The 23,257-nt window shown below is 50.3% G+C and overlaps 1 protein-coding gene across 1 annotated transcript in view; it reads left to right on the top strand.

Annotated features, from left to right (window-relative positions):
* The window catches only part of LOC122545532 (voltage-gated inwardly rectifying potassium channel KCNH2-like), a gene marked incomplete at its 5' end in the record, with an annotated part of 355,139 nt that extends 334,714 nt beyond the window's left edge, over positions 1–20,425 (top strand). The window contains 2 exons of the mRNA XM_087985888.1: positions 9,970–10,096; positions 17,872–20,425. Coding sequence (XP_087842014.1) covers positions 9,970–10,096; positions 17,872–18,165 — 421 coding nt within the window. The remainder of the gene's footprint in view (positions 1–9,969; positions 10,097–17,871) is intronic.
* Between the last annotated feature and the right edge of the window lie 2,832 nt (positions 20,426–23,257).

Here is a 23,257-nt window from a genome sequence, read left to right as displayed (position 1 = left end):
GTGTGTGTGTCTGAGTGTGTGAGCGTGTGTGTGTGTCTGTGAATGTGTGTGTGTGTCTGAGTGTGTGTGCATGTGTGTGAGTGTGTGAGTGTGAGTGAGTGTGCGTGTGTCTGAGTGTGTGTTTGCGTGTGTGTGTGTGAATATGAGTGTGTGAGTGAGTGTGTGTGAGAGTATGTGTGTGTGTTTCTGTGTCTGTCAGTGTGTGGGTGTGTGTGAGTTTGTGTGTGTGTCTGTGAGTGTGTGTGTGAGTTTGTGTGTGTGTGTCTGTGTGTGTGTGTGTGTGAGAGTGAGTGTGTGTATGTGTGTGTGTGTCTGTGTGAGCGAGTGTGTGTGAGCGAGTGCAAGTGTGTGAGAGTGTGAGCGTGTGTGTGTGAGCGAGTGCATGTGTGTGTGAGTGTGTGTGTGTCTGAGTGTGTGTGTGTGTGTGTTTCTGTATCTGTGTGAGTGTGAATGTGTGTGTCTGTGTGATTGTGTGTGTGAGTGTGAGTGAGTGCGTGTGTGTATGTGTGTGAGTGTGTGTTTGTGTGAGTGTGAGTGTGTGTGTCTGTGCGTGTGTGAATATGAGTGTGTCTCTGAGTGTGTGTGTGGTTCTGTGTGATTGTATGTGTGTCTGTGAGAGTGCGTGTGAATGTTTGTGTGTGTGTGAGAGAGAGTGAGTGTGTGTGTGAGAGAGAGTGTGTGTCTGAGTATGTGAGTGTGTGTGTGTCTGTGTGTGAGTGCGTGTGTGAGTGTGTGTGTCCGTGATTGTGAGTGTGAGAGAGTGTGTGTGTCTGTGAGTGTTTGTGTCTGTGAGTGTGTGTGTGTGTGTCTGAGTGTGTGTGTGAGTGTGTGTATGTGCGTGTGTGTGTGTGTGTGAGTGCGCCTGTGTCTGTGTGAGTGTGTGAGAGTGTGAGTATGTGTGTGTGTTTCTGTATCTGTGTGAGTGTGAATGTGTGTGTCTGTGTGATTGTGTGTGTGAGTGTGAGTGAGTGCGTGTGTGTATGTGTGTGAGTGTGTGTTTGTGTGAGTGTGAGAGAGTGTGTGTGTCTGTGAGTGTGAGTGTGTGTGTCTGTGAGTGTGTGTGTGTGTGTGAGTGCGCCTGTGTGAGAGTGTGAGTATGTGTGTGTGTTTCTGTGTCTGTGTGAGTTTGTGTGCGTGTGTGTATGTGTGTGTGTGAGTGAGTGCGCCTGTGTCTGTGTGAGTGTGTGTGTGTGTGTTTCTGTGTCAGTGTGTGTGTGTGAGTTGGTGTGTGTCTGTGTGTGAGTGTGAGAGTGTGTGTGTGAGTGTGAGAGTGTATGTGTGTGTCTGTGTGAGTGTGAGAGTGTATGTGTGTGTCTGTGTGCGTGTCTGAGTGTGTGTGTGTGAGTATGTGTGTCTGTGTGATTGTGTGTGTGTCTGTGAGAATGAGTGCGTGTGAGTGAGTGCGTGTGTGTGTGTGTGGCTGTGTGTGTGTGTGAGAGAGTGAGTGTGTGTCTGTGTGTGTGTGAGAGAGTGTGTGTCTGTGAGTGTGTGTGTGTCTGTGAGTGTGAGAGTGTATGCGTGTGTGTGTGTGTATGAGTGTATGTGCGAGTCTGTGTGTATGTGTGTGAGTGAGTGCGCGTGTGCCTGTGTGCGTGTGTGTGAATATGAGTGTGTGAGTGTGTGTGAGAGTATGTGTGTGTGTTTCTGTGTCTGTGAGTGTGTGTGTGAGTTTGTGTGTGTATCTGTGAGTGTGTGTGTGTCTGTGTGATTGTGTGTGTGTGAGTGAGTGTGTATGAGTGAGTGCGTGTGTGTGAGTGTTTGTGCAAGTGTGTGTCTGAGTATGTGAGAGTGTGTGTCTGTGAGTGTGAGTTTGTGTGTCTGTGAGTGTGAGAGAGTGTGTGTGTGTCTGTGAGTGTGTCTGTGAGTGTGTGTGTGAGTTTGTGTGTTTGTGTGTGTCTGTGAGTGTGTGAGTTTGTGTGAGTGTGTGTCTGTCTCTGTGAGTGTGTGAGTGTATGTGCGTGTCGGAGTTCGTGTGAGTGTGTGAGTGAATGAGTGCGCGTGTGTCTGTGTGAGTGTGTGTGTGTGAATATGAGTGTGTGTGAGAGTATGTGTGTGTCTGTGAGTGTGTGTGTGTGAATTTGTGTGTGTGTCTTGTGTGTGTGTGTGAGAGAGTGTGTGTGTGTCTGTGTGAGTGTGAGAGTGAGTGCGTGTGTGTGTGGCTGTGTGTGAGAGTGAGTGCGTGTGTGTGTGGCTGTGTGAGAGTATGTGTGTGTGTGTATGTGAGAGTGTGTGTATGTCTGTGTGAGTGTGTGTGAATGTGAGCGTGTGTGTGTGTGAGTGTATGTGTGGCTGTGTGTGTGCGTGTGTGAGAGTGTGTGCGTGTCTGAGTGTGTGTGCGTGTGTGTGAGTGTTTCTGTGTATGTGTGAGTGAGTGTGTGTGTTTCTGTGTATGTGTGAGTGTGAATGTGTGTGTGTGTCTGTGTGTGAGTGTGTGTTTGTGTGAGTGTGTGTGTGTGAATATGAGTGTGTGTGTTTCTGTATCTGTGTGTCTGTGAGTGTGTGTGTGTCTGTGTGATTGTGTGTGTGTCTGTGAGTGAGTGCGTGTGTGTGAGTGTTTGTGTGTGTGTGAGTGAGTGTGTGTCTGAGTATGTGTGTGTGCGTGTGAGTGTGTGTCTGTGAGTGTGTGAGTGTGTGTGTGTGTCTGTGAGTATGTGTGTGTGAGTGTATGTGCATGTCTGAGTGTGTGTGCGTGTGTGTGAGTCTGTGTGTTTCTGTGTATGTGTGAGTGTGAATGTGTGTGTCTGTGTGATTGTGTGTGTTTGTGTGAGTGTGTGAATATGAGTGTGAGTGTGTGTGTGTGAATATGAGTGTGTGTGTTTCTGTATCTGTGTGAGTGTGTGTGTGTCTGTGAGTGTGTGTGTGTCTGTGTGATTGTGTGTGTCTGTGTGATTGTGTGTGTGTGTGAGTGAGTGCGTGTGGGTGAGTGTTTGTGTATGTGTGTGTGTGGCTGTGTGTGTCTGTTTGTGTGTGTGTGTGTGGCAGTGTGTGTGTCGGAGTATGTGAAAGTGTGTGTGTGTGTCTGTGTGTGAGTGTGAGAGAGTGTGTGTGTCTGTGAGTGTGTGTGAGTGTATGTGTGTGTGTGTCTGAGTGTGTGTGTGTGAGTTTGTGTGTGTGTGTCTGTGAGTGTGTGTGTGAGTGTATGTGCGTGCCTGCGTGTGTGATTGTGTGTGTGTGCGTGTCTGTGTGAGTGTGCGTTTGTGAGTGTGTGCGTGTGTGTGTGAGTTTGTGTTTGTGTCTGTGAGTGTGTCTGTGTGTGTGTGTGCGTCTGTATGTGTGAGAGAGTGTGTGTGTGTGTTTGAGTTTGTGTGTGTGTCTGTGTGTGTGAGAGAGTGTGTGTGAGAGTGTGTGTGTGTCTGTGTGAATGTGAGAGCGTGTGTGTGTGCGTGTCTGAGTGTGTCTGAATGTGTGTGTGTGTTTCTGTGTATGTGAGTGTAAGTGTGTGTGTGTCTGTGAGTGTGTGTGTGTGTGTGTGTGTTCGTGTTTCTGTATCTGTGTGAGTGTCTGTGTGTGTGTGTGTCTGTGTGATTGTGTGTGTGTGTGTCTGTGAGAGTGTGTGTGTGTGAGTGAGTGTGTATGAGTGAGTGAGTGTGTGTCAGTGTTTGTGTGTGTGGCTGTGTATGTGTGTTTGAGAGTGAGTGTGTGAGTATGTTGGTGTGTGTGAGTGTGTGTGTGAGTGTGTGTGTGTGTGTCTGTGAGTGTGAGTGTGTTTCTGTGTATGTATGTGTGTGAGTGTGTGTGTGAGTTTGTGTGTGTGTGTGTCTGTGAGTGTGAGTGTGTTTCTGTGTATGTATGAGTATAAGTGTGTGTGTGTCTGTGAGTGTGTGTGTGTGAGTATGTGTGTGTGTTTCTGTGTCTGTGAGTGTGTGTGTGTGTCTGTGTGAGTGTGAGAGTGTGTGTAAGAGTGAGTGCGTGTGTGTGTTTCATGTGTATGTGTGAGTGTGAATGTGTGTGTGTCTGTGAGTGTGTCTGTGTGATTGTGTGTATGTTTGTGTGTGTGTGTGAATATGTGTGTGTGTGAGTGTGTGTGTTTCTGTATCTGTGTGAGTGTGTGTGTTTCTGTATCTGTGTGAGTGTGTGTGTGTCTGTGAGTGTGTGTGTGTCTGTGTGATTGTGTGTGTGTCTGTGAGAGTGTGTGTGAGTGAGTGTGTGTGAGTGTTTGAGTGTGTGTGGCTGTGTATGTGTGTTTGAGAGTGAGTGTGAGAGTATGTTGGAGTGTGTGAGTGTGTGTGTGGGTTTGTGTGTGTGTTTGTGAGTGTGAGTTTGTGTGTGTGTCTGTGAGTGTGTGTGTGTGTGTATGTGCGTGTCTGAGTGTGTGTGCGTATGTGTGTATGTGTGTGTGTCAGTGTGCGTGTGTGTTTGTGAGTGTGTGCGTGTGTGAATATGAGTCTGTGTGTGTCTGTGAGTGTGTCTGTGAGTGTGTGTCTGTGAGTGTGTGTCAGTGTGTGTGTGTGAGTGTGTGTGTGAGTTTGTGTGTGTCTCTGTGTGTGAGTGTGTGAGTTTGTGTGTCTGTGAGTGTGAGAGTGAGTGCGTGTGTGTGTGTGTGTTTCTGTGTATGTGTGAGTGAGTGTGTGTTTGTGTGTGTGTGTGAATATGTGTGTGTGTGAGTGTGTGTGTGTGTGTCTGTGTTAGTGTGTGTGTCTGTGAGTGTGTGTGTGTCTGTGTGATTGTGTGTGAGTGTGAGTGAGTGTGTGCGTGTATGTGCGTGAGTTTGTGTTAGTGTGAGTGTGTGTGTGAATGTGTGATTGTGTGAGTGTGTGTGTGAATATCTGTGTGTGTGAGTGTGTGTGTATGTGTGTGTGTGTGTGTTTCTGTATCTGTGTGAGTGTGTGTGTGTCTGTGAGTGTGTGTGTGTGTGTGTGTTTGTGTGAGTGAGTGTGTATGAGTGAGTGTGTGTGTGTGTCTGAGTGTGTGAGAGTGTGAGAGTGTGTGTGTGCGTTTGTGTGTGTGTCTGTGAGTGTATGTGTGAGTTTGTGTCTGTGTCTGTGAGTGTGTGTGTATGTGCGTGTCTGAGTGTGTGTGCGTGTGTATGTGTGAGAGTGTGAGTGAGTGCGCATGTGTCTGTGTGAGTGTGTGTTTGTGAGGGTGTGTATGTGCGTGTGTGAATATGAGTGTGTGTGTGTTCTTGTGTGAATATGAGTGTGTGTGAGTGTGTGTGAGTGTGTGTGTGTTTCTGTGTGAGTGTGTGTGTGTGAGTTTGTGTGTGTGTCTGTGAGTGTGTGTGTGAGTTTGTGTGTGTCTGTGAGTGTGTGTGTGAGTTTGTGTGTGTGTGTCTGTGTGTGTGTCTGTGTGAATGTGAGAGCGTGTGTGTGTGCGTGTCTGAGTGTGTGTGTGTCTGAATGTGTGTGAGTGTGTGTTTCTGTGTATGTGAGTGTAAGTGTGTGTGTGTCTGTGAGTGTGTGTGCGTGTGTGAATATGTGTGTGTGTGTGTGTTTCTGTATCTGTGTGAGTGTGTGTGTGTCTGTGAGTGTATGTGTGTCTGTGTGATTGTGTGTGTGTGTGTCTGTGAGAGTGTGTGTGTGTGAGTGTTTGTGTATGAGTGAGTGAGTGTGTGTCAGTGTTTGTGTGTGTGGCTGTGTATGTGTGTTTGAGAGTGAGTGTGTGAGTATGTTGGAGTGTGTGAGTTTGTGTGTGTGTGTGTCTGTGAGTGTATGTGTGAGTATGTGTGTGTGTCTGAGTGTGTGTGAGTATGTGTGTGTGTTTCTGTGTCTGAGAGTGTGTGCATGTGTGTCTGTGTGAGTGTGAGAGTGTGTGTAAGAGTGAGTGCGTGCGTGTGTGTGTGTGTGTTTCATGTGTATGTGTGAGTGTGAATGTGTGTGTGTCTGTGAGTGTGTCTGTGTGATTGTGTGTGTGTTTGTGTGAGTGTGTGTGTGTGAATATGTGTGTGTGTGAGTGTGTGTGTTTCTGTATCTGTGTGAGTGTGTGTGTGTCTGTGAGTGTGTGTGTGTCTGTGTGATTGTGTGTGTGTCTGTGAGAGTGTGTGTGTGTGAGTGAGTGTGAGTGTTTGTGTGTGTGTGGCTGTGTATGTGTGTTTGAGAGTGAGTGTGAGAGTATGTTGGAGTGTGTGAGTGTGTGTATGTGAGTGTGTGTGTGAGTTTGTGTGTGTGTTTGTGAGTGTGAGTTTGTGTGTGTGTCTGTGAGTGTGTGTGTGTGAGTGTATGTGCGTGTCTGAGTGTGTGTGCGTATGTGTGTGTGTCAGTGTGCGTGTGTGTTTGTGTGTGTGTGTGAGTGCGTGTATGAATATGTGTGTGTGTGTGTGAATATGAGTGTGTGGGTGTGTCTGTGAGTGTGTGTGAGTTTGTGTGTGTCTGTGAGTGTGTCTGTGAGTGTGTGTGTGTGTCTGTGTGTGTGAGAGTGTGTGTGTGTGAGAGTATGTGTGTGTTTCTGTGTCTGAGTGTGTGTATGTGTTTGTGTGTGTCTCTGTGTGTGAGTTTGTGTGTCTGTGAGTGTGAGAGTGTGTGAGAGTGAGTGCGTGTGTGTGAGTGTGTGTGTTTCTGTGTATGTGTGAGTGAGTGTGTGTGAGTGTGTGTTAGTGTGAGTGTGTGTGTGAATATGTGTGTGTGTGATTGTGTGTGTGTCTGTGAGTGTGTGTCTGTGAGTGTGTGTGTGTCTGTGTGATTGTGTGTGAGTGTGTGCGTGTATGTGTGTGAGTTTGTGTGAGTGTGAGTGTGTGTGTGAATGTGTGTTTGTGTGAGTGTGAGTGTGTGTGTGAATATGTGTGTGTGTGAGTGTGTGTGTTTCTGTATCTGTGTGAGTGTGAGTGTGTGTGTGTGTGTATGAGTGAGTGTGTGAGTTTGTGTGTCTGAGTGTGAGAGTGTGTGAGAGTGAGTGCGTGTGTGTGAGTGTGTGTGTTTCTGTGTATGTGTGAGTTTGTGTGTGTGTGTCTGTGAGTGTATGTGTGAGTTTGTGTGTGTGTCTGTGAGTGTGTGTGTATGTGCGTGTCTGAGTGTGTGTGCGTGTGTATGTGTGAGAGTGTGAGTGAGTGCGCATGTGTCTGTGTGTGAGTGTGTGTATGTGCGTGTGTGAATATGAGTGTGTGTGTGTTCTTGTGTGAATATGAGTGTGTGAGTGTGTGTGTGAGTTTGTGTGTGTGTGTCTGTGTGTGAGAGTGTGTGTGAGTGTGAGAGTGTATGTGTGTCTGTGTGTGTGAGAGTGAGTGCATGTGTGAGTGAGAGTGTGTGTGTGGCTGTGTGTGAGTGTGAGAGTGTGTGTGTGTCTGAGTGCGTGTGCATGTCTGAGTGTGTGTGCTTGTGTGTGTTTCTGTGTATGTGTGAGAGTGTGCATGTCTGAGTGTGTGTGTGAGTGTGTGCGTGAGTGTGTCTGTTTCTGTGTATGTGAGTGTGTGTGTGAGAGTGTGTGAGTGAGTGTGTATGAGTGAGTGCGTGTGTGTGAGTGTTTGTGTGTGTGTGGCTGTGTGTGTCTGTGTGTGTGAGTGTGTGTCTGTGAGTGTGAGAGTGTGTGTGTGTCTGTGAGTGTGAGTGTGAGAGTCAGTGTGTGTCTGTGAGAGTGTGTGTGTGTCTGTGTGTGTGTGTCTGTGAGTGTGTGAGTGTGTCTGTGTGAGTGTGAGAGTGTGAGTGTGTGTGTGTCTGTGAGTGTGTGTGTCTGTGAGTGTGTGTGTCTGTGTGAGTGTGAGAGTGTATGTGTGTGTCTGTGTGTGAGTGTGTGTGTGTCTGAGAGTGTGTGTCTGTGAGTGAATGAGTGTGTGTCTGTGAGTGTGTGTGTCTGTGAGTGTGTGTGTCTGTGAGTGTGAGTGTGTGTGTGTCTGTGAGTGTGTGTGTGTCTGTGAGTATGTGTATCTGTGAGTGTGTGTGAGAGTATGTGTGAGTGTGTGTGTCTGTGAGTGTGTGAGTGTGTCTGTGAGTGTGTGTGTGAGTGTGTGAGTGAGTGTGTATGAGTGAGTGTTTGTGTGTGTGTGGCTGTTTGTGTCTGAGTATGTGAGAGTGTGTGTGTGTCTGTGTGAGTGTGTGTCTGTGAGTGTGTGTGTGTGTCTGTGTGCGTGTCTGTGTGAGTGTGAGAGTGTATGTGTGTGTCTGTGTGAGTGTGTGTGTGTTTGTGAGTGTGTGTGTGTGTCTGTGAGTGTGTGTGTGTGTGAGCGTATGTATGTGTGTGTCTGTGTGTGTCTGTGAGTGTGTGTGTGTCTGTGAGTGTGTGTGAGTGTGTGTGTCTGTGAGTGTGTGTGAGTGTGTGTGTGTCTCTGTGTGTGGGTGTGAGAGTGTGTGAGTGTCTGTGAGTGTGAGTGTGTGAGTTTGTGTGTCTGTGAGTGTGAGAGTGAGTGCGTGTGTGTGTTTCTGTGTATGTGTGAGTGAGTGTTTGTGAGAGTGTGTGAGTGTGTGTTTGTGTGAGTGTGTGTGTGTGAGTGTGTGTGATTGAGTGTGAGTTTGAGTGTGTGTATGTGTGTGAGTTTGAGTGTGTGCGTGTATGTGTGTGAGTTTGAGTGTGTGCGTGTATGTGTGTGAGTTTGTGTGTGTGTGTGTGAATGTGTGTTTGTGTGAGTGTGAGTGTGTGTGTGAATATGTGTGTGTGTGAGTGTGTGTGTTTCTGTATCTGTGTGAGTGTGAGTGTGTGTGTCTGTGAGTGTGTGTGAGTGAGTGCGTGTGTGTGTTTGTGTCTGAGTGTGTGAGAGTGTGTGTATGTCTGTGTGTGAGCGTGAGAGTGTATGTGTGTGTGAGTTTGTGTGTGTGTGTGTATGTGTGAGTTTGTGTGTGTGTGTACGTGCGTGTCTGAGTGTGTGTGCGTGTGTATGTGTGAGAGTGTGAGTGAGTGCGCATGTGTCTGTGTGAGTGTGTGTTTGTGAGTGTGTGTATGTGCGTGTGTGAATATGAGTGTGTGTGTGTTCTTGTGTGAATATGAGAGTGTGTGTGAGAGTATGTGTGTGTGTTTCTGTGTGAGTGTGTGTGTGTGTTTGTGTGTGTCTGTGAGTGTGTGAGTTTGTGTGTGTCTGTGAGTGTGTGTGTGAGTTTGTGTGTGTGTGTCTGTGTGTGTGAGTGTGAGAGTCTGTGTGTGTGTCTGTGTGTGTGTCTGTGTGTGTGAGTGTGAGAGTCTGTGTGTGTGTCTGTGTGTGTGTCTGTGAGTGTGTGAGTGTGAGTGTGAGAGTGTATGTGTGTGTCTGTGTGTGAGAGTGTGTGTGTGTCTGTGAGTGTGTGTGTGTCTGTGAGTGTGTGTGAGTGTGTGTGTCTGTATGTGTGTCTGTGAGTGTGTGTGTGAATATGTGTGTGTGTGAGTGTGTGTGTTTCTGTGTCTGTGTGAGTGTGAGTGTGTGTGTGTCTGTGAGTGTGTGTGAGTGAGTGCGTGTGTGTGTTTGTGTCTGAGTGTATGAGAGTGTGTGTATGTCTGTGTGTGAGCGTGAGAGTGTATGTGAGTATGAGTTTGTGTGTGTGTCTGTGAGTGTATGTGTGAGTTTGTGTGTGTGTCTGTGAGTGTGTGTGTACGTGCGTGTCTGAGTGTGTGTGTGTCTGTGTGTGTGAGTGTGAGAGTCTGTGTGTGTGTCTGTGTGTGTGTGTCTGTGAGTGTGTGAGAGTGTCTGTGTGAGTGTGAGAGTGTATGTGTGTGTCTGTGTGTGTGTCTGTGAGTGTGTGTGTCTGTGTGAATGTGAGAGTGTATGTGTGTGTCTGTGTCTGAGAGTGTGTGTCTGTGAGTGAGTGTGTGTGTGTATGAGTGTGTGTCTGTGAGTGTGTGTGTGTCTGTGAGTGTGTGTGAGTGTGTGTGTGTCTCTGTGTGTGGGTGTTTGTCTGTGTGAGTGTGTGAGTGTCTGTGAGTGTGTGTGTGTGAGTGTGTGTGTCTGTGAGTGTGTGTGTCTGTGAGTGAGAGTGTATGAGAGTGTGGGTGTGTGTGTGTGTGTCTGTGAGTGTGTGTGAGTGTGTGTGTGTCTCTGTGTGTGGGTGTGTGAGTGTGTGTGTCTGTGAGTGAGAGTGTGTGTGAGTGTGTGTGTGTGTGGGTGTGTTCTGACTCAGTGTCTTTGTGCCTGTGTTTCAGGCTGGAGTCCCGCCTGACGGTGGATTTGAACACGTTGCTGCAGTTGGTGCTGGTGCCCCCCACGTCCGGCTCCGTCTCACCCCCCAGCAGCTGCCAGGACCCCCCTACCCTGAGGGGGGACACTCAGGTCAGCACACCCTCAACTCACTACCGCCGGTTAGAGGACCCCAGGCCACTGCTCACCACAGCACTCACACTCACTCACTCTCTCACACTCACTCACGTACTCACTCTCCCTCACACACTCACTCACTCTCACTCACTCACACTTCCTCATTCTCACTCACTCACACTCCCTCACTCACACTCACTCCCTCACGCTCACACTCATTCGCTCACACTCACTCACACTCACTGACGCTCCCTCACACTCACTCACACTCACTCATGCACTCACTCTCCCTCACACACTCACTCTCACTCACTCACTCACACTTCCTCACTCTCACTCACACTCCCTCACTCACACTCACTCACTCACACTCACTCACTCACACTCCCTCACTCATACTCCCTCACACGCTCACTTACTCCCTCGCTCACTCTCGCTCACACTTGCTCACACTCACACTCCCTCACTCACTCACTCACTCGCTCCCTCAGTCACACTCACTCACTCTCACTCACTCACTCACACTCCCTCACTCTCACTCACTCACATTCCCTCACTCACACTCACTCAATCACTCTCCCTCACTCACTCACTCGCTCCCTCAGTCACACTCACTCACACTCATTCACTCACTCACTCTCCCTCACTCTCACTCATTCACAATCCCTCACTCGCTCACACTCACTCACTCACACTTCCTCACTCACACTCCCTCACTCTCACTCCTTCACTCACAACTCACTCACACACTAACGCACACTCACTCACACTCCCTCACTCACACTCCCTCACTCACACTCCCTCACTCTTACTCATTCACTCACAACTCACACACACTATCGCACACACTTACAAACTCTCACTCACACACTTGCTCATACACTCCCTCATTCACACTCGTTCACTCACTCACACTCTCAAACACACACACAGACACAAACTCACACACTCATTGACTCACTCAAGCACTCACTCAAACACACTCACACTCCACTCACTCTCATACATACTCACACATTCACTCACTCACTAACTCTCAACTCTCTCTCTCACACACGCTCACTCACATGCTCACTTACACACTCACTCATTGACTCTCACTCACTCATTGTCACACATTCACTCTCACTCACTCCCACACACACTCACTCACTCTCACACAGTCACACCCTCACACACACACTCAAATTCTTTCACACACCCACTCACACTCTCACTCACTAATTCACTAACAGTCACACTCACTCACTCTCACTCACTCACTCTCTCACTCACTCACTGTCTCACCAACAATTACTTCCTCACACTCAATCACACTCACTCACTCTCACTGTCTCACACACACACAGTCACATACACACTCACTCACAATCACTCACAGACACACTGACTTCACTCACAACTCACTCACACTCACACTCGCACACGTACAGACACACTCTTTCACTCACTCAGTCTCTCTCTCACCCACACTTATTCATATTCATACTGACTCACTCACACACATTCACTCACTCTCACACTCGCTCACACTCATACACACTCTCACTCTCACATTCATACTCACTCACTCACTTAATCTTTTACTCACTCTCACACTTACACTCACTCACACTCACTCTCTCACTCACTCACACACTCATTCACTCAGTCGCACACACACAAACACACACTCGCTCACACATTAACTCATTGACTCACTCAAACACACCAACTCACTCACACACTTACACACACACTCACTCACTCTCACTCACTCATTCTCTCATGCACACGCCCACTGACTTACTCGCACTCAGTCTCACTCACACACACGCACTCACACTTTCACACTTAGAACTCAACAACACAGTCTCACACTCACTCACACACTCAGTCACGCTCACTCATTCTCTCACTCACTCACTTTTTCATTGGCTCACTCGCTCACCATCTCACTCACTCACACACTCACTCACACTCTCACCCACTCTCACTCACACTCTCTCACACTCGCACCCACTCACTCTTTCACTCACTCACACTCACTCCCACGCACACACATACTCACTCACATTCATTCAATCTCTCTCTCACTTCCTCACTCTCACGCTCGCTCACCCACACACTCACCCACACGCTCACACTCACTCTCACACTCACTCTCTCCCTCTTACTCACATTCACTCTCTCACTCTCACACTCACACTCACTTGCTCACTCACACACTAGCTCACACACTTACACACTCCACTCATTCTCATACACACTCACTCACTGACACACTCACTCACACTCACTCACTGACACACTCGCTGACTCACTCACTCACACATCTCACTCGCACGCTCACACATTCATTCACTCACACACATTCAAACACTCACACTCACACTGACTCGTTCTCACTCACACACACTCGCACATTCCCTCACTCTCACACTCTCATTGACTCACTCAAACACTCCCTCACACACTCACTCACACTCACACGCTCACACTTACTCATTCACCCACACACTCATACACACGCACACTCAGTCACACACTCTCTCACTTACTCTCTCCCTCACACTCTCTCACTCACACTCTCACACTCACTCATTCTCACAGACACTCACTAACTGTCTTTCACTCACACACACTCACTCTCTCTTTCTTTCCCTCACACTCACTCTCACACACACACACTCACTCTCTCACACAGGTTCACTCGCTCATTCTCTCACTCACTCTCACACACTCACTCACACTGTCACTCGCACTCACTCTTTCACACACAGTCTCTCACTCACTCACACACTCGCGTACACTCACTCACTGTCACTCACTCACACTCACCCTCACACTCTCACCCTCACACACACACTCACACACTCATGCACTCTCATTCATTCACTCACTCACTCACACAGTCAGTCGCACACACTCACTCACACACTAACTCACACTCATTCTCTCACATACCCTCATTCCTACTCACTCACTCTCACATGCTCACTCACACTCACTCACATACTCTTACTCACACTCTCACACTCATTCTCTCACTCACACTCACTCTGACTCTCTCACTCATACACTCACACACACTCTCTCTCTCACACTCTCTATCCATCACACACTCACTCTCTCACACTCACTCACTCACACACACTCAAATTCACTCATTCACTCACTCTCTTATACTCACTCTCTCATTACTCACTCTCACACACTCGCTCACACTAACTCACTCACTCACTCTCTGACTCACACTCTCTCATTCACTCACACTATCACACACTCACTCGCACACTCTCACTCAAATTCACTCACTCTCGCTCACTGACAGACTCACTCACTGTCACTCTCATTCTCACATGCTCACACTCACTCACTCACATAATCACTCACACTCACGCGCTCTCTCAATCACTCACACACACTCACTCATTCAGTCACTCACACACACACTCAAATTCACTCTCACTCACACACTCACTCTCCCTCACACACACATTGACACTCGCTCACACTCACAATCTCTCTCTCACTCTCACTCACACACTCTCTTACTCTCACTCACTCTCTCTCACTCACTCACACTCTCTCCCTCACACACTGACACTCACACACTCTCTCCCTCACACTCTCACTCACACACTCTCTTAAACTCACTCACACTCTCACTCACACTCTCTCCCTCACACACACTCTCACTCTCTCTCTCTCACATTGACACTCACACACTCTCTCACTTTCTCTCTCACACTCTCATTCACACTCTCTCCCTCACACTCTCACTCACACACTCTCTCACCCTCTCTTACAGGCACTCACTAACTGTCTCTCTCTCTCACTGACACACTCACACAGTCACTCTCACACTTACTCAAATTCACTCTCACTCAATCCCTGTCTCACACATACTCACAATAGCTCACTCACACACTCTCACTCACTCTCATTTACACACTCACACTTACTCTCTCCCTCACACACACCCACACGTGTGCACACTCTCACTCACTCTCTCTCACTTACTCAATCTCTTAGGGACTCACTAACTGTCTCACTCACTCATTCTCTCTCCCTCTGACACACTCACACGCACTCACTCACACTGACTCTCTGATTCACACACACGCAAACACTCTCTTGCTCTCACCTACACAATCATTCACTCACACATTCTATCACTCACTCTCTCACTCACTCACTCAAATTCACTCTCTAACTCATACACACACTCACTCTCTCACTCTCACACACACTCCCTCGCACACGCACTCACTCACACTCACTGTCTTACTCACTCACTCTCATAGACACTCACTATCTCACATACTCACTCAAATTCATTCACTCACTCAGTCTCTCTCTCTCTCACACACACTCACTGAGTCACTCACACTCACTCATTCACTGACACACACGCACACGAACACTCACACTCTCTTGCACATTCATTCACACTCACTGTCTCACTCACTCACACACACATTCTCACACTCTCTCTCTCTCTCTCTGTCTCTCTCTCTCTCTCTCACAGACACTTTCTCACTCACTAACTCAGTGTTTCCTATGGGCCAGCCAATCCTGTATCTGGACAGCTGGGTTTCCCTGTATCCCATGTCTCCTTCCTTTCTGAATGAGCTGACTGTGGGGACTCGCTAAACCTCATCAAGCCAGCGGATAAAGGGGCGCAGTGGTAGTCTGGTGCACTGACCACTACACCGCTGAAGCCAAACACCAACTCGAGGACCCCTCTTTCTACTGCCCCCTTAACCATGACCCCACCCCCCATCACCAAACCATCATCTCCCAGACCATAGAGAACCTCATCACCTCAGGAGATCTCCCACCCACAGCTTCCAACCTCATAGTCCGGGAACCCCGCACTGCCCGGTTCTACCTCCTTCCCAAGATCCACAAGCCTGACCACCCTGGCCGACCCATTGTCTCAGCATGCTCCTGCCCCACTGAACTCATCTCTACCTACCTCGACACTGTCCTATCCCCCTAGTCCAGGAACTCCCCACATACGTTCGAGACACCACCCATGCCCTCCACCTCCTCCAAGACTTCCGTTTCCCCGGACCCCAACGCCTCATCTTCACCATGGATATCCAATCCCTCTACACCTCCATCCGCCATGACCAGGGCCTCCAAGCCCTCCGTTTTTTCTTCCCCCGACGTCCCCAACAGTACCCTTCCACCGACACTCTCATTCGTTTGGCTGAACTGGTCCTCACCCTTAACAATTTCTCCTTTGAATCCTCCCACTTCCTCCAGACCAAAGGGGTAGCCATGGGCACACGTATGGGCCCCAGCTATGCCTGTCTCTTTGTTGGCTACATAGAGCAGTTGATCTTCCGTAATTACACCGGCACCACTCCCCACCTCTTCCCCCGCTACATTGATGACTGCATTGGCGCCACCTCGTGCTCCCGCGAGGAGGTTGAGCAATTCATCAACTTCACCAACACATTCCACCCTGACCTTAAATTTACCTGGACCATCTCAGACACATCCCTCCCCTTCCTGGACCTCTCCATCTCCATTAGTGACGACCGACTTGACACTGACATGTTTTACAAACCCACCGACTCCCACAGCCACCTGGATTACACCTCTTCCCACCCTACCTCCTGCAAAAATGTCATCCCATATTCGCAATTCTTCCGCCTCCGCCGTATCTGCTCCCAGGAGGACCACTCCCACCATAGAACACACCAGATGGCCTCCTTCTTTAGAGACCGCAATTTCCCTTCCCACGTGGTTAAAGATGCCCTCCAACGCATCTCGTCCACATCCCGCACCTCCGCCCTCAGACCCAACCCCTCCAACCATAACAAGGACAGAACTCCCCTGGTGCTCACCTTCCACCCTACCAACCTTCGCATAAACCAAATCATCCGCCGACATTTCCGCCACCTCCAAACAGACCCCACCACCAGGGATATATTTCCCTCCCCACCCCTCTCCGCCTTCCGCAAAGACCGTTCCCTCCGTGACTACCTGGTCAGGTCCACGCCCCCCTACGACCCACCCTCCCATCCTGGCACTTTCCCCTGCCACCGCAGGAACTGTAAAACCTGTGCCCACACCACCTCCCTCACCTCCATCCAAGGCCCTAAAGGAGCCTTCCACATCCATCAAAGTTTTACCTGCACATCCACTAATATCATCTATTGTATCCGTTGCTCCCGATGCGGTCTCCTCTACATTGGGGAGACTGGGTGCCTCCTAGCAGAGCGCTTTAGGGAACATCTCCGAGACACCCACACCAATCAACCACACCACCCCGTGGCCCAACATTTCAACTCCCCCTCCCACTCTGCCGAGGACATGGAGGTCCTGGGCCTCCTTCACCGCCGCTCCCTCATCACCTGACGCCTGGACGAAGAACGCCACATCTTCCGCCTCGGAACATTTCAACCCCAGGGCATCAATGTGGATTTCAACAAATATACCCTATTGTGGTTTGGGTGTGTGTGGGTGGGGGTGAGGGTGTGTGTGTGTGTGTGTGTGTGTGTGTGTGTGTGAGGGTGGGTGGGTGGGTGTGTGTGGGTGGAGGTGGGGGTGAGGGTGGGTAGGTGTGTGTGTGTGAGTGAGGGTGGGTGTGTGTGTGGGTGAGGGTGGGTGTGTGTGTGGGTGAGGGAGGGTGGGTGTGTGCGTGTGTGGGTGAGGGTGGGTGTGTGTGTGTGGGTGAGGGTGGGTGTGTATGTGTGTGTGGGTGAGGGTGGGTGGGTGTGTGTGGGTGAAGGTGTGGGTGAGGGTGGGTGGGTGTGTGTGGGTGAAGGTGTGGGTGAGGGTGGGTGTGGGTGAGGGTGGGTGAGGGTGTGTGTGTGTGGGTGAGGGTGGGTGGGTGTGTGTGTATGTGGGTGAGGGTGGGTGGGTGTGTGTGTGTGTGTGGGGGGGTTGAGGGTGGGTGGGTGTGTGTGGGTGAAGGTGGGGGTGAGGGTGGGTGTGTGTGTGTGGGTGAGGGTGGGTGTGTGTGTGTGGGTGAGGGTGGGTGTGTGTGTGTGGGTGAGGGTGTGTGTGTGTGTGTGTGTGGGTGAGGGTGGGTGGGTGTGTGTGGGTGAAGGTGGAGGTGAGGGTGGGTTGGTGTGTGGGGGTGAGGGTGGGTGTGTGTGGGGGGGCAGTGAGGGGGGTGGGTGTGTGTGTGTGGGGGGGGTGAGGGGGGTGGGTGTGTGTGTGTGTGTGCGTGAGGGTGGGTGGTTGTGTGTGGGTGAGGGGGGTGGGTGTGTGGGGGTAAGGGTGGGTGGTTGTGTGGGGGTGAGGGTGGGTGTGTGTGTGGGGGGGGTGAGGGTGTGTGGGGGAGTGAGGGTGGGTGGGTGTGTGTGTGTGGGGGGGTGAGGGTGGGTGGGTGTGTGTGTGGGTGAGGGTGGGTGGTTGTGTGTGGGTGTGTGGGGGTGTGTGTGGGTGAAGGTGGGGGTGAGGGTGGGTGTGTGTGTGTGGGTGAGGGTGGGTGTGTGTGTGTGGGTGAGGGTGTGTGTGTGTGTGTGTGGGTGGGTGTGTGTGGGTGAAGGTGGAGGTGAGGGTGGGTTGGTGTGTGGGGGTGAGGGTGGGTGTGTGTGGGGGGGGTGAGGGGGGTGGGTGTGTGTGTGTGTGTGTGTGTGTGCATGAGGGTGGGTGGTTGTGTGTGGGTGAGGGGGGTGGGTGTGTGGGGGTGAGGGTGGGTGGTTGTGTGGGGGTGAGGGTGGGTGGTTGTGTGGGGGTGAGGGGGGGTGAGGGTGTGTGGGGGGGTGAGGGGGGGTGGGTGTGTGTCTCTCTGTGTCTCTGCCCCTGAATCACGGCTCCTCCTTCCTCTCTGTGTTGCTCAGGTCTCTGATCTATCAGGACGTCAGTTTGAAGTGATCCCGCAGAGATCGAGTCAGTCTCTCTGTGCTGGCATGGAGCTGGGGTGTGACACTTTGGGATCTTCCTGTGTAGATCAGAACATGGTGGGAGTGCTCAGGAAGGAAAGTGGGTTTGAAGTCGGAAGCTGGGATGGTGTGCAGTCGGCACATTGGTCTGATGGAGATCGGCGTCTTTCTCTGCCCGAGCACCGGAGAGAGCCCAGACCCAGCCCGAGCCCGAGCCCCCAGAGATACCCCTCAATCCAAGGGGACTCCTGACATGGTGCCCCGGCTCTCTCATGTTGAGACAGCTCATCCACAGAGTCTGATAGACATGAGGCAGAACATTACACACTCGGATTTGAACATGGACCACAAACACCCCAGGAGTACCATCTCCCCTTCCGCACTGAGTGTGAATCCTCACGGGTAGACTTTGGGAAGGCAGTTTTAGCAGGATCTGAGAGATCCTGGCCCTGAACAGACAGGCAGAGTCCCTGTTGTTGGTGTAGAGACTGGAGCCTGTACCTGGGACTCCGAGCTGGTTAGCTGGGCTAACAGCTGCCGCAGGGCAGAGTGGTCTCCCATTGTACCAACACTACATTCTCATTCAGCCCTGACCTAGAGCTGGCTTTATAAACCGTGTCTAATGGCAGCAGAAAGAGACCAAGACAGAGAGAGGGTCTGTTTCAGATCAATCCACTGAGCTCCTGGGGCCTTGATGAATAGTGTGTGTAACTGACACGGCTCTGTGTTTAATACCATCCGGTTCGACAAACTGGGCAAGGAACCTCTGCATTCACACTCAGTGGGAGCTGTCACACACTCGCCCTGTACTAACAGGGCATTTACACACTCACTCTGTGCTGACAGGCTCAGTGACACACTCGCCCCGTGAGCTCACGAACGATATTGTGGTCAGTGATGGTGTGGTCAGTGAATTTTGACCAGGTGTTTGTTCAGCCCCAATGTCCTGCAGCTCCAGTAAGAAGGGTTTGCTGCTGCCTGCTGTTCTGACCTTGAGGCAAGACAGACGCTGAGAATCTGCGGGAAATCTGTAATAAAATACTCAGCCTGGAAATGCAAACTAAAGCCATGTGTTTAAACCCATTCCCAGAGCCTGTAGTTTGTGTGGGAGCACGTTGCTTGCCAGAGCGTTAATGATGATGGGAAAAGACAGGTATTCCCGAAATACCAACAGCCAATCAGGGATCACTGCTGTCCCAGAATGAAGGAAACATGGATACACAGCACAACTCACAACAATCTACAAACATCAGACACACCAGGGACACTTACTGTTTCACCCACAATACTTACAGGAAACTTTCCGACAGTGCGGCGCTCCCTCAGCACTGACCCTCCGACAGTGCCCACTCACTCAGCGCTGCCCCTCTGACAGTGCCCACTCCCACAGCACTGACCCTCCAGCAGTGCCCACTCCCTCAGCACTGACCCTCCAAAAGTGCCCACTCCCTCAGTACTGATCCTCCGACAGTGCCCACTCCCACAGCACTGACCCTCCGACAGTGCCCACTTCATAAGCACTTACCCTCTCGAAGACCATAAGACAGAGGAGCAGAAATTAGGCCATTCAGCCCATCAAATCTGCTCTGCCGTTCAATCATGGCTGATGAGTTTTCACCCCCATTCTCCCACTTTCTCCCCATAATCCTTGATCCCTTAGACAGGTTCTTGATGTTAATCTCCATCTCAAATACCCTCAATGACCCAGCCTCCACAGCCACTTCATCTGTGGCAGTGAATTCCATTGATTCCCCACTCTCTGGCTGAAGATGTTTCTCCTCATCTCTGTTCTAAAAGGCCTTCCCTTTACTCTAAGGCTGTGCCTTTGGGTCCTAGTCTCTCCTATCGATGGAAACATCTTCCCAACATCCATCCTGCCTCGACCATTCAGCATTCTGTGTGTTTCAATTAGATTCTCCCTCATCCTTCTCAACTCCATCGAGAGTAAACCCAGAGTCCTCAAACATTCCTCATATGTTAAGCTTTTCTTTCCTGGGACCATTCTCGTGAACCTCCTCTGAACACGCTCCACGGCCAGTACATCCTGAGATATGGGGCCCAGAAACAGCACACAATATTCCAAATGTGGCCTGACCAGAGCCTTCTCAAGTCTCAGAAGGACATTCCTACTTTTAGATTCAAGTCCTCTCCAAATAAATACCATCATTACATTTGCCTTCCTAAGTATTGGCTCAACCTACAAGTCCACCTTGAGAGAATCCTGGACTTGAATTCCCAAGTCTCTTTGCACTTCAGACTTCTGAATTTTTTCCCCATTTTGAAAATAGTCCATGTCTCTATTCCTCCCACCAAAGTGCATGACCTCACACTTTCCCCATATTGTACTCTATTTGCCCACTCTCCTACCCTCTCCAAATCCTTCTGCAGCCCCCCTGCCTCCTCAATGCTACCTGTCCCTCTACCTGTCTTTGTATCATCTGCAAACTTATCCAGAATGCCCTCAGTTCCTTCATCTGGATCGTTCATGTTTACAGTGAAGAGTTGTGGTCCCAACACTGAACCCTGAGGAACACCACTGGTCACTGGCTGTGATCCTGAGAAGGATCCTTTTATCTGAAAATGTGTTGCTGGAAAAGCGCAGCACGTCAGGCAGCATCCAAGGAGCAGGAGAATCGACGTTTCGGGCATGAGCCCTTCTCCAGGAACCAAAACGTCGATTCTCCTGATCCCTGGATGCTGCCTGACCTGCTGTGCTTTTCCAGCAACACATTTTCAGCTCTGATCTGCAGCCCTCACTTTCTCCTCTGTAAACTTCCCAATCCTCTGGTTTCCCACTGCCCTTCGTCACACTGTCTGCTTTCCTGCTATCCCTGAATTCCCTGGTCAGCCATGGTTACCCCATCCTCCCTGTACTACGGTTCTATTCCCTTGGGATGATGCTCTGCTGTGTCCCCTGAGTTGATTGGATTAGGCCCTTCAGCCCAACCAGCCCTCTGAAGAGTAACCCACCCAGACCCATTTACCCCTGACTAATGCACCTAACACTACGGGCAATTTAACATGGCCAATTCACCTGACCTGCACATCTTTTGGACTGTGGGAGGAAACCGGAGCACCCGGAGGAAACCCACGCAGACACGGGGAGAACGTGCAAACTCCACACAGTCAGTCGCCTGAGGCAGGAATCGAACCTGAGTCCCTGGTGCTGTGAGGCCGCAGTGCTCACCACTGAGCCACCGTGCCGCCCCAGCATCTCCTGGCATTGCTATCCCATTGTCTTTCCTGCTCGGTCCCTCTCCCAGTCCAGTCTCCCCAGCTTCTCCCTCATGCCTCTGTAGTTGTCATTGTCCAGCCTGTAATCCCGTGACCTCAGATTCGATCTTCTCCCTCTCAAATTGCAGAGTAAATTCCATCATATTATGGTCACTGCCTCAGAAGGATTCCTTCACTTTAAGCTCCCTTGTCAAGTCTGCCTCGTCGCACAACACTAAATCCAATATTGCCTGTTCCCTCCTGGGCTCCATCACCTGCTGCTCCAAAAAGCCATCTCATAAACATTCCACAAATTCCTTTCCTTGGGATCCATTACCAGCCTGCATATTGAAATCCCCCATGATCACTGTAGGGTGGCCTTTCCCACACATCAATTCGATCTCCTGGTGCACTTTATACCCCAGCTCCTGACTCCTGGCTGGAGGTCTGTATATAACGCCCGCAATGGCTTGTATTTCCCTCTGCAGTTCCTCAATCCCACCCACACCGACTCTTCACCATCTCACCCTACGAACAAGGCAGCCCCACCCCCCTCAGCCCACCTGCCTCTCTTTTCAATAGAATGGAGATCCTTGAGTATTCAGCTGATCCTGGTGCCACTGCAGCCACGTCTCTGTGATGCCCACCACATTATTCCTGCCAATTTTGATCTGTGCCACTCTCATTTATCTTACTCCTTATTCTCATATTCCGACAGTGCCCACTCCCCCAGCACTGAGCCACCGACAGTGCCCACTCCCTCAGCACTGACCCTCCGACAGTGCCCACTCCCTCAGCACTGACCCTCCGACAGTGCCCACTCCCCCACCACTGACCCTCCGACAGTGCCCACTCCCTCAGCACTGACCCTCCGACAGTGCAGCACTCCCTCAGCACTGACCCTCCGACAGTGCCCACTCCCCCAGCGCTGATGGAATGGACTGATTGAAATCCTCAACCATGGAAATTTTCCCTTTGATCTGTCATGGGCCCAACTCTTTACCTGATAAATCTCTTTTCCTTAAGTTTCTGTCCTTTGGCTTGAATTTCACTTTTGTCTCTGACAAAAATGATCAATGACTGGTGTTACTCATCTTTGGGTGTGCAGTGTGTTCTCGAATCACTGCCCTCCCCCCCCCCCCCCCCCCCCAGCCAGAGGCAGGAACCTGTCCTCTCTCTCCTGGAAGACCTCCCCCAGTTTGAAACGATTGCCCCCTTATCCTGCACCAGCTCAACATCCCTTCATGTAGGATCTGCTGGAGTGGTTTTCTGATCAATTTGTTCAGATTTGGTATGGCTCATCTCTGGAGCAGGAGGTCCCAGGTGTCCTTACTCAGAGGTAGGGACATTGAAGATGATTAAACTGCCGTTTGATGCATTGGTAATCAAGTCACGCCAGGGTTCTGCTCTGGGGCCCAACCAGGATAGCAGTTCCAGCCTCGCATCTCAGAAGCTGCTACACAGAAGGTCATGTCTGATCACGTGAGGTTGTCACTGTAACAAGGTCAGCTTGGTGGACCTCATCGAATCAGAGCTCCCTGATCACGGATGTCAAACTGCTCCAATCAGGGAGCCCTGGCTGACAAGTCAGAGCAGGAGTGTGAGACATCCTCCTTGTTCGAAGAGTGGGCTCAGAGGGAGCTGGGTCACCCTGTGGAAATAAACGGGGGACTTGGTGACAGGATACCAGCCTCTGGGGAGTGATTTCACACGGAGATTGGTGTAAGTTGTTCATCTGGAAAGAGAATGAGTCAACCTACAGAAAGCAGAGAGTCAGGATGAATGGGTCTGTCTCTGGATGTCAGTCATTGGGCCCTAACTAATTCCAATCGATGTTAATGACATGGGTACAGGGAGAGACAACAGTCTCACTGAATTTGCAGAAGGTACTGAAATGGGTTTAAATTCAGAAGAAATTCCCAAATGGTTGAGGGTGGGTTTTGTGAATGGACCAAAATTCAAAAGCCCAGAGTGTAGTGTATGCTGGGACATTGAGTAAATTTAAGGAGGAAACAGACCGATTTTTATTGGTGGACAGTAAAATGGAGTTGAGGTGGAGACGGGCTCAGCCCTGATTGTATTAAACAGCAGAGCACGCTCTCGGGGCCGAATGGCCTCCTCCTGCTCCTAG

This window comes from Chiloscyllium plagiosum, unplaced genomic scaffold (assembly GCF_037043375.1).
Source record: "Chiloscyllium plagiosum isolate Xiang-an unplaced genomic scaffold, Cpla_swu_hap1 HiC_scaffold_4, whole genome shotgun sequence".
NCBI lineage: Eukaryota > Metazoa > Chordata > Chondrichthyes > Orectolobiformes > Hemiscylliidae > Chiloscyllium > Chiloscyllium plagiosum.
This window is presented reverse-complemented; position numbering and strand designations above follow the sequence as displayed.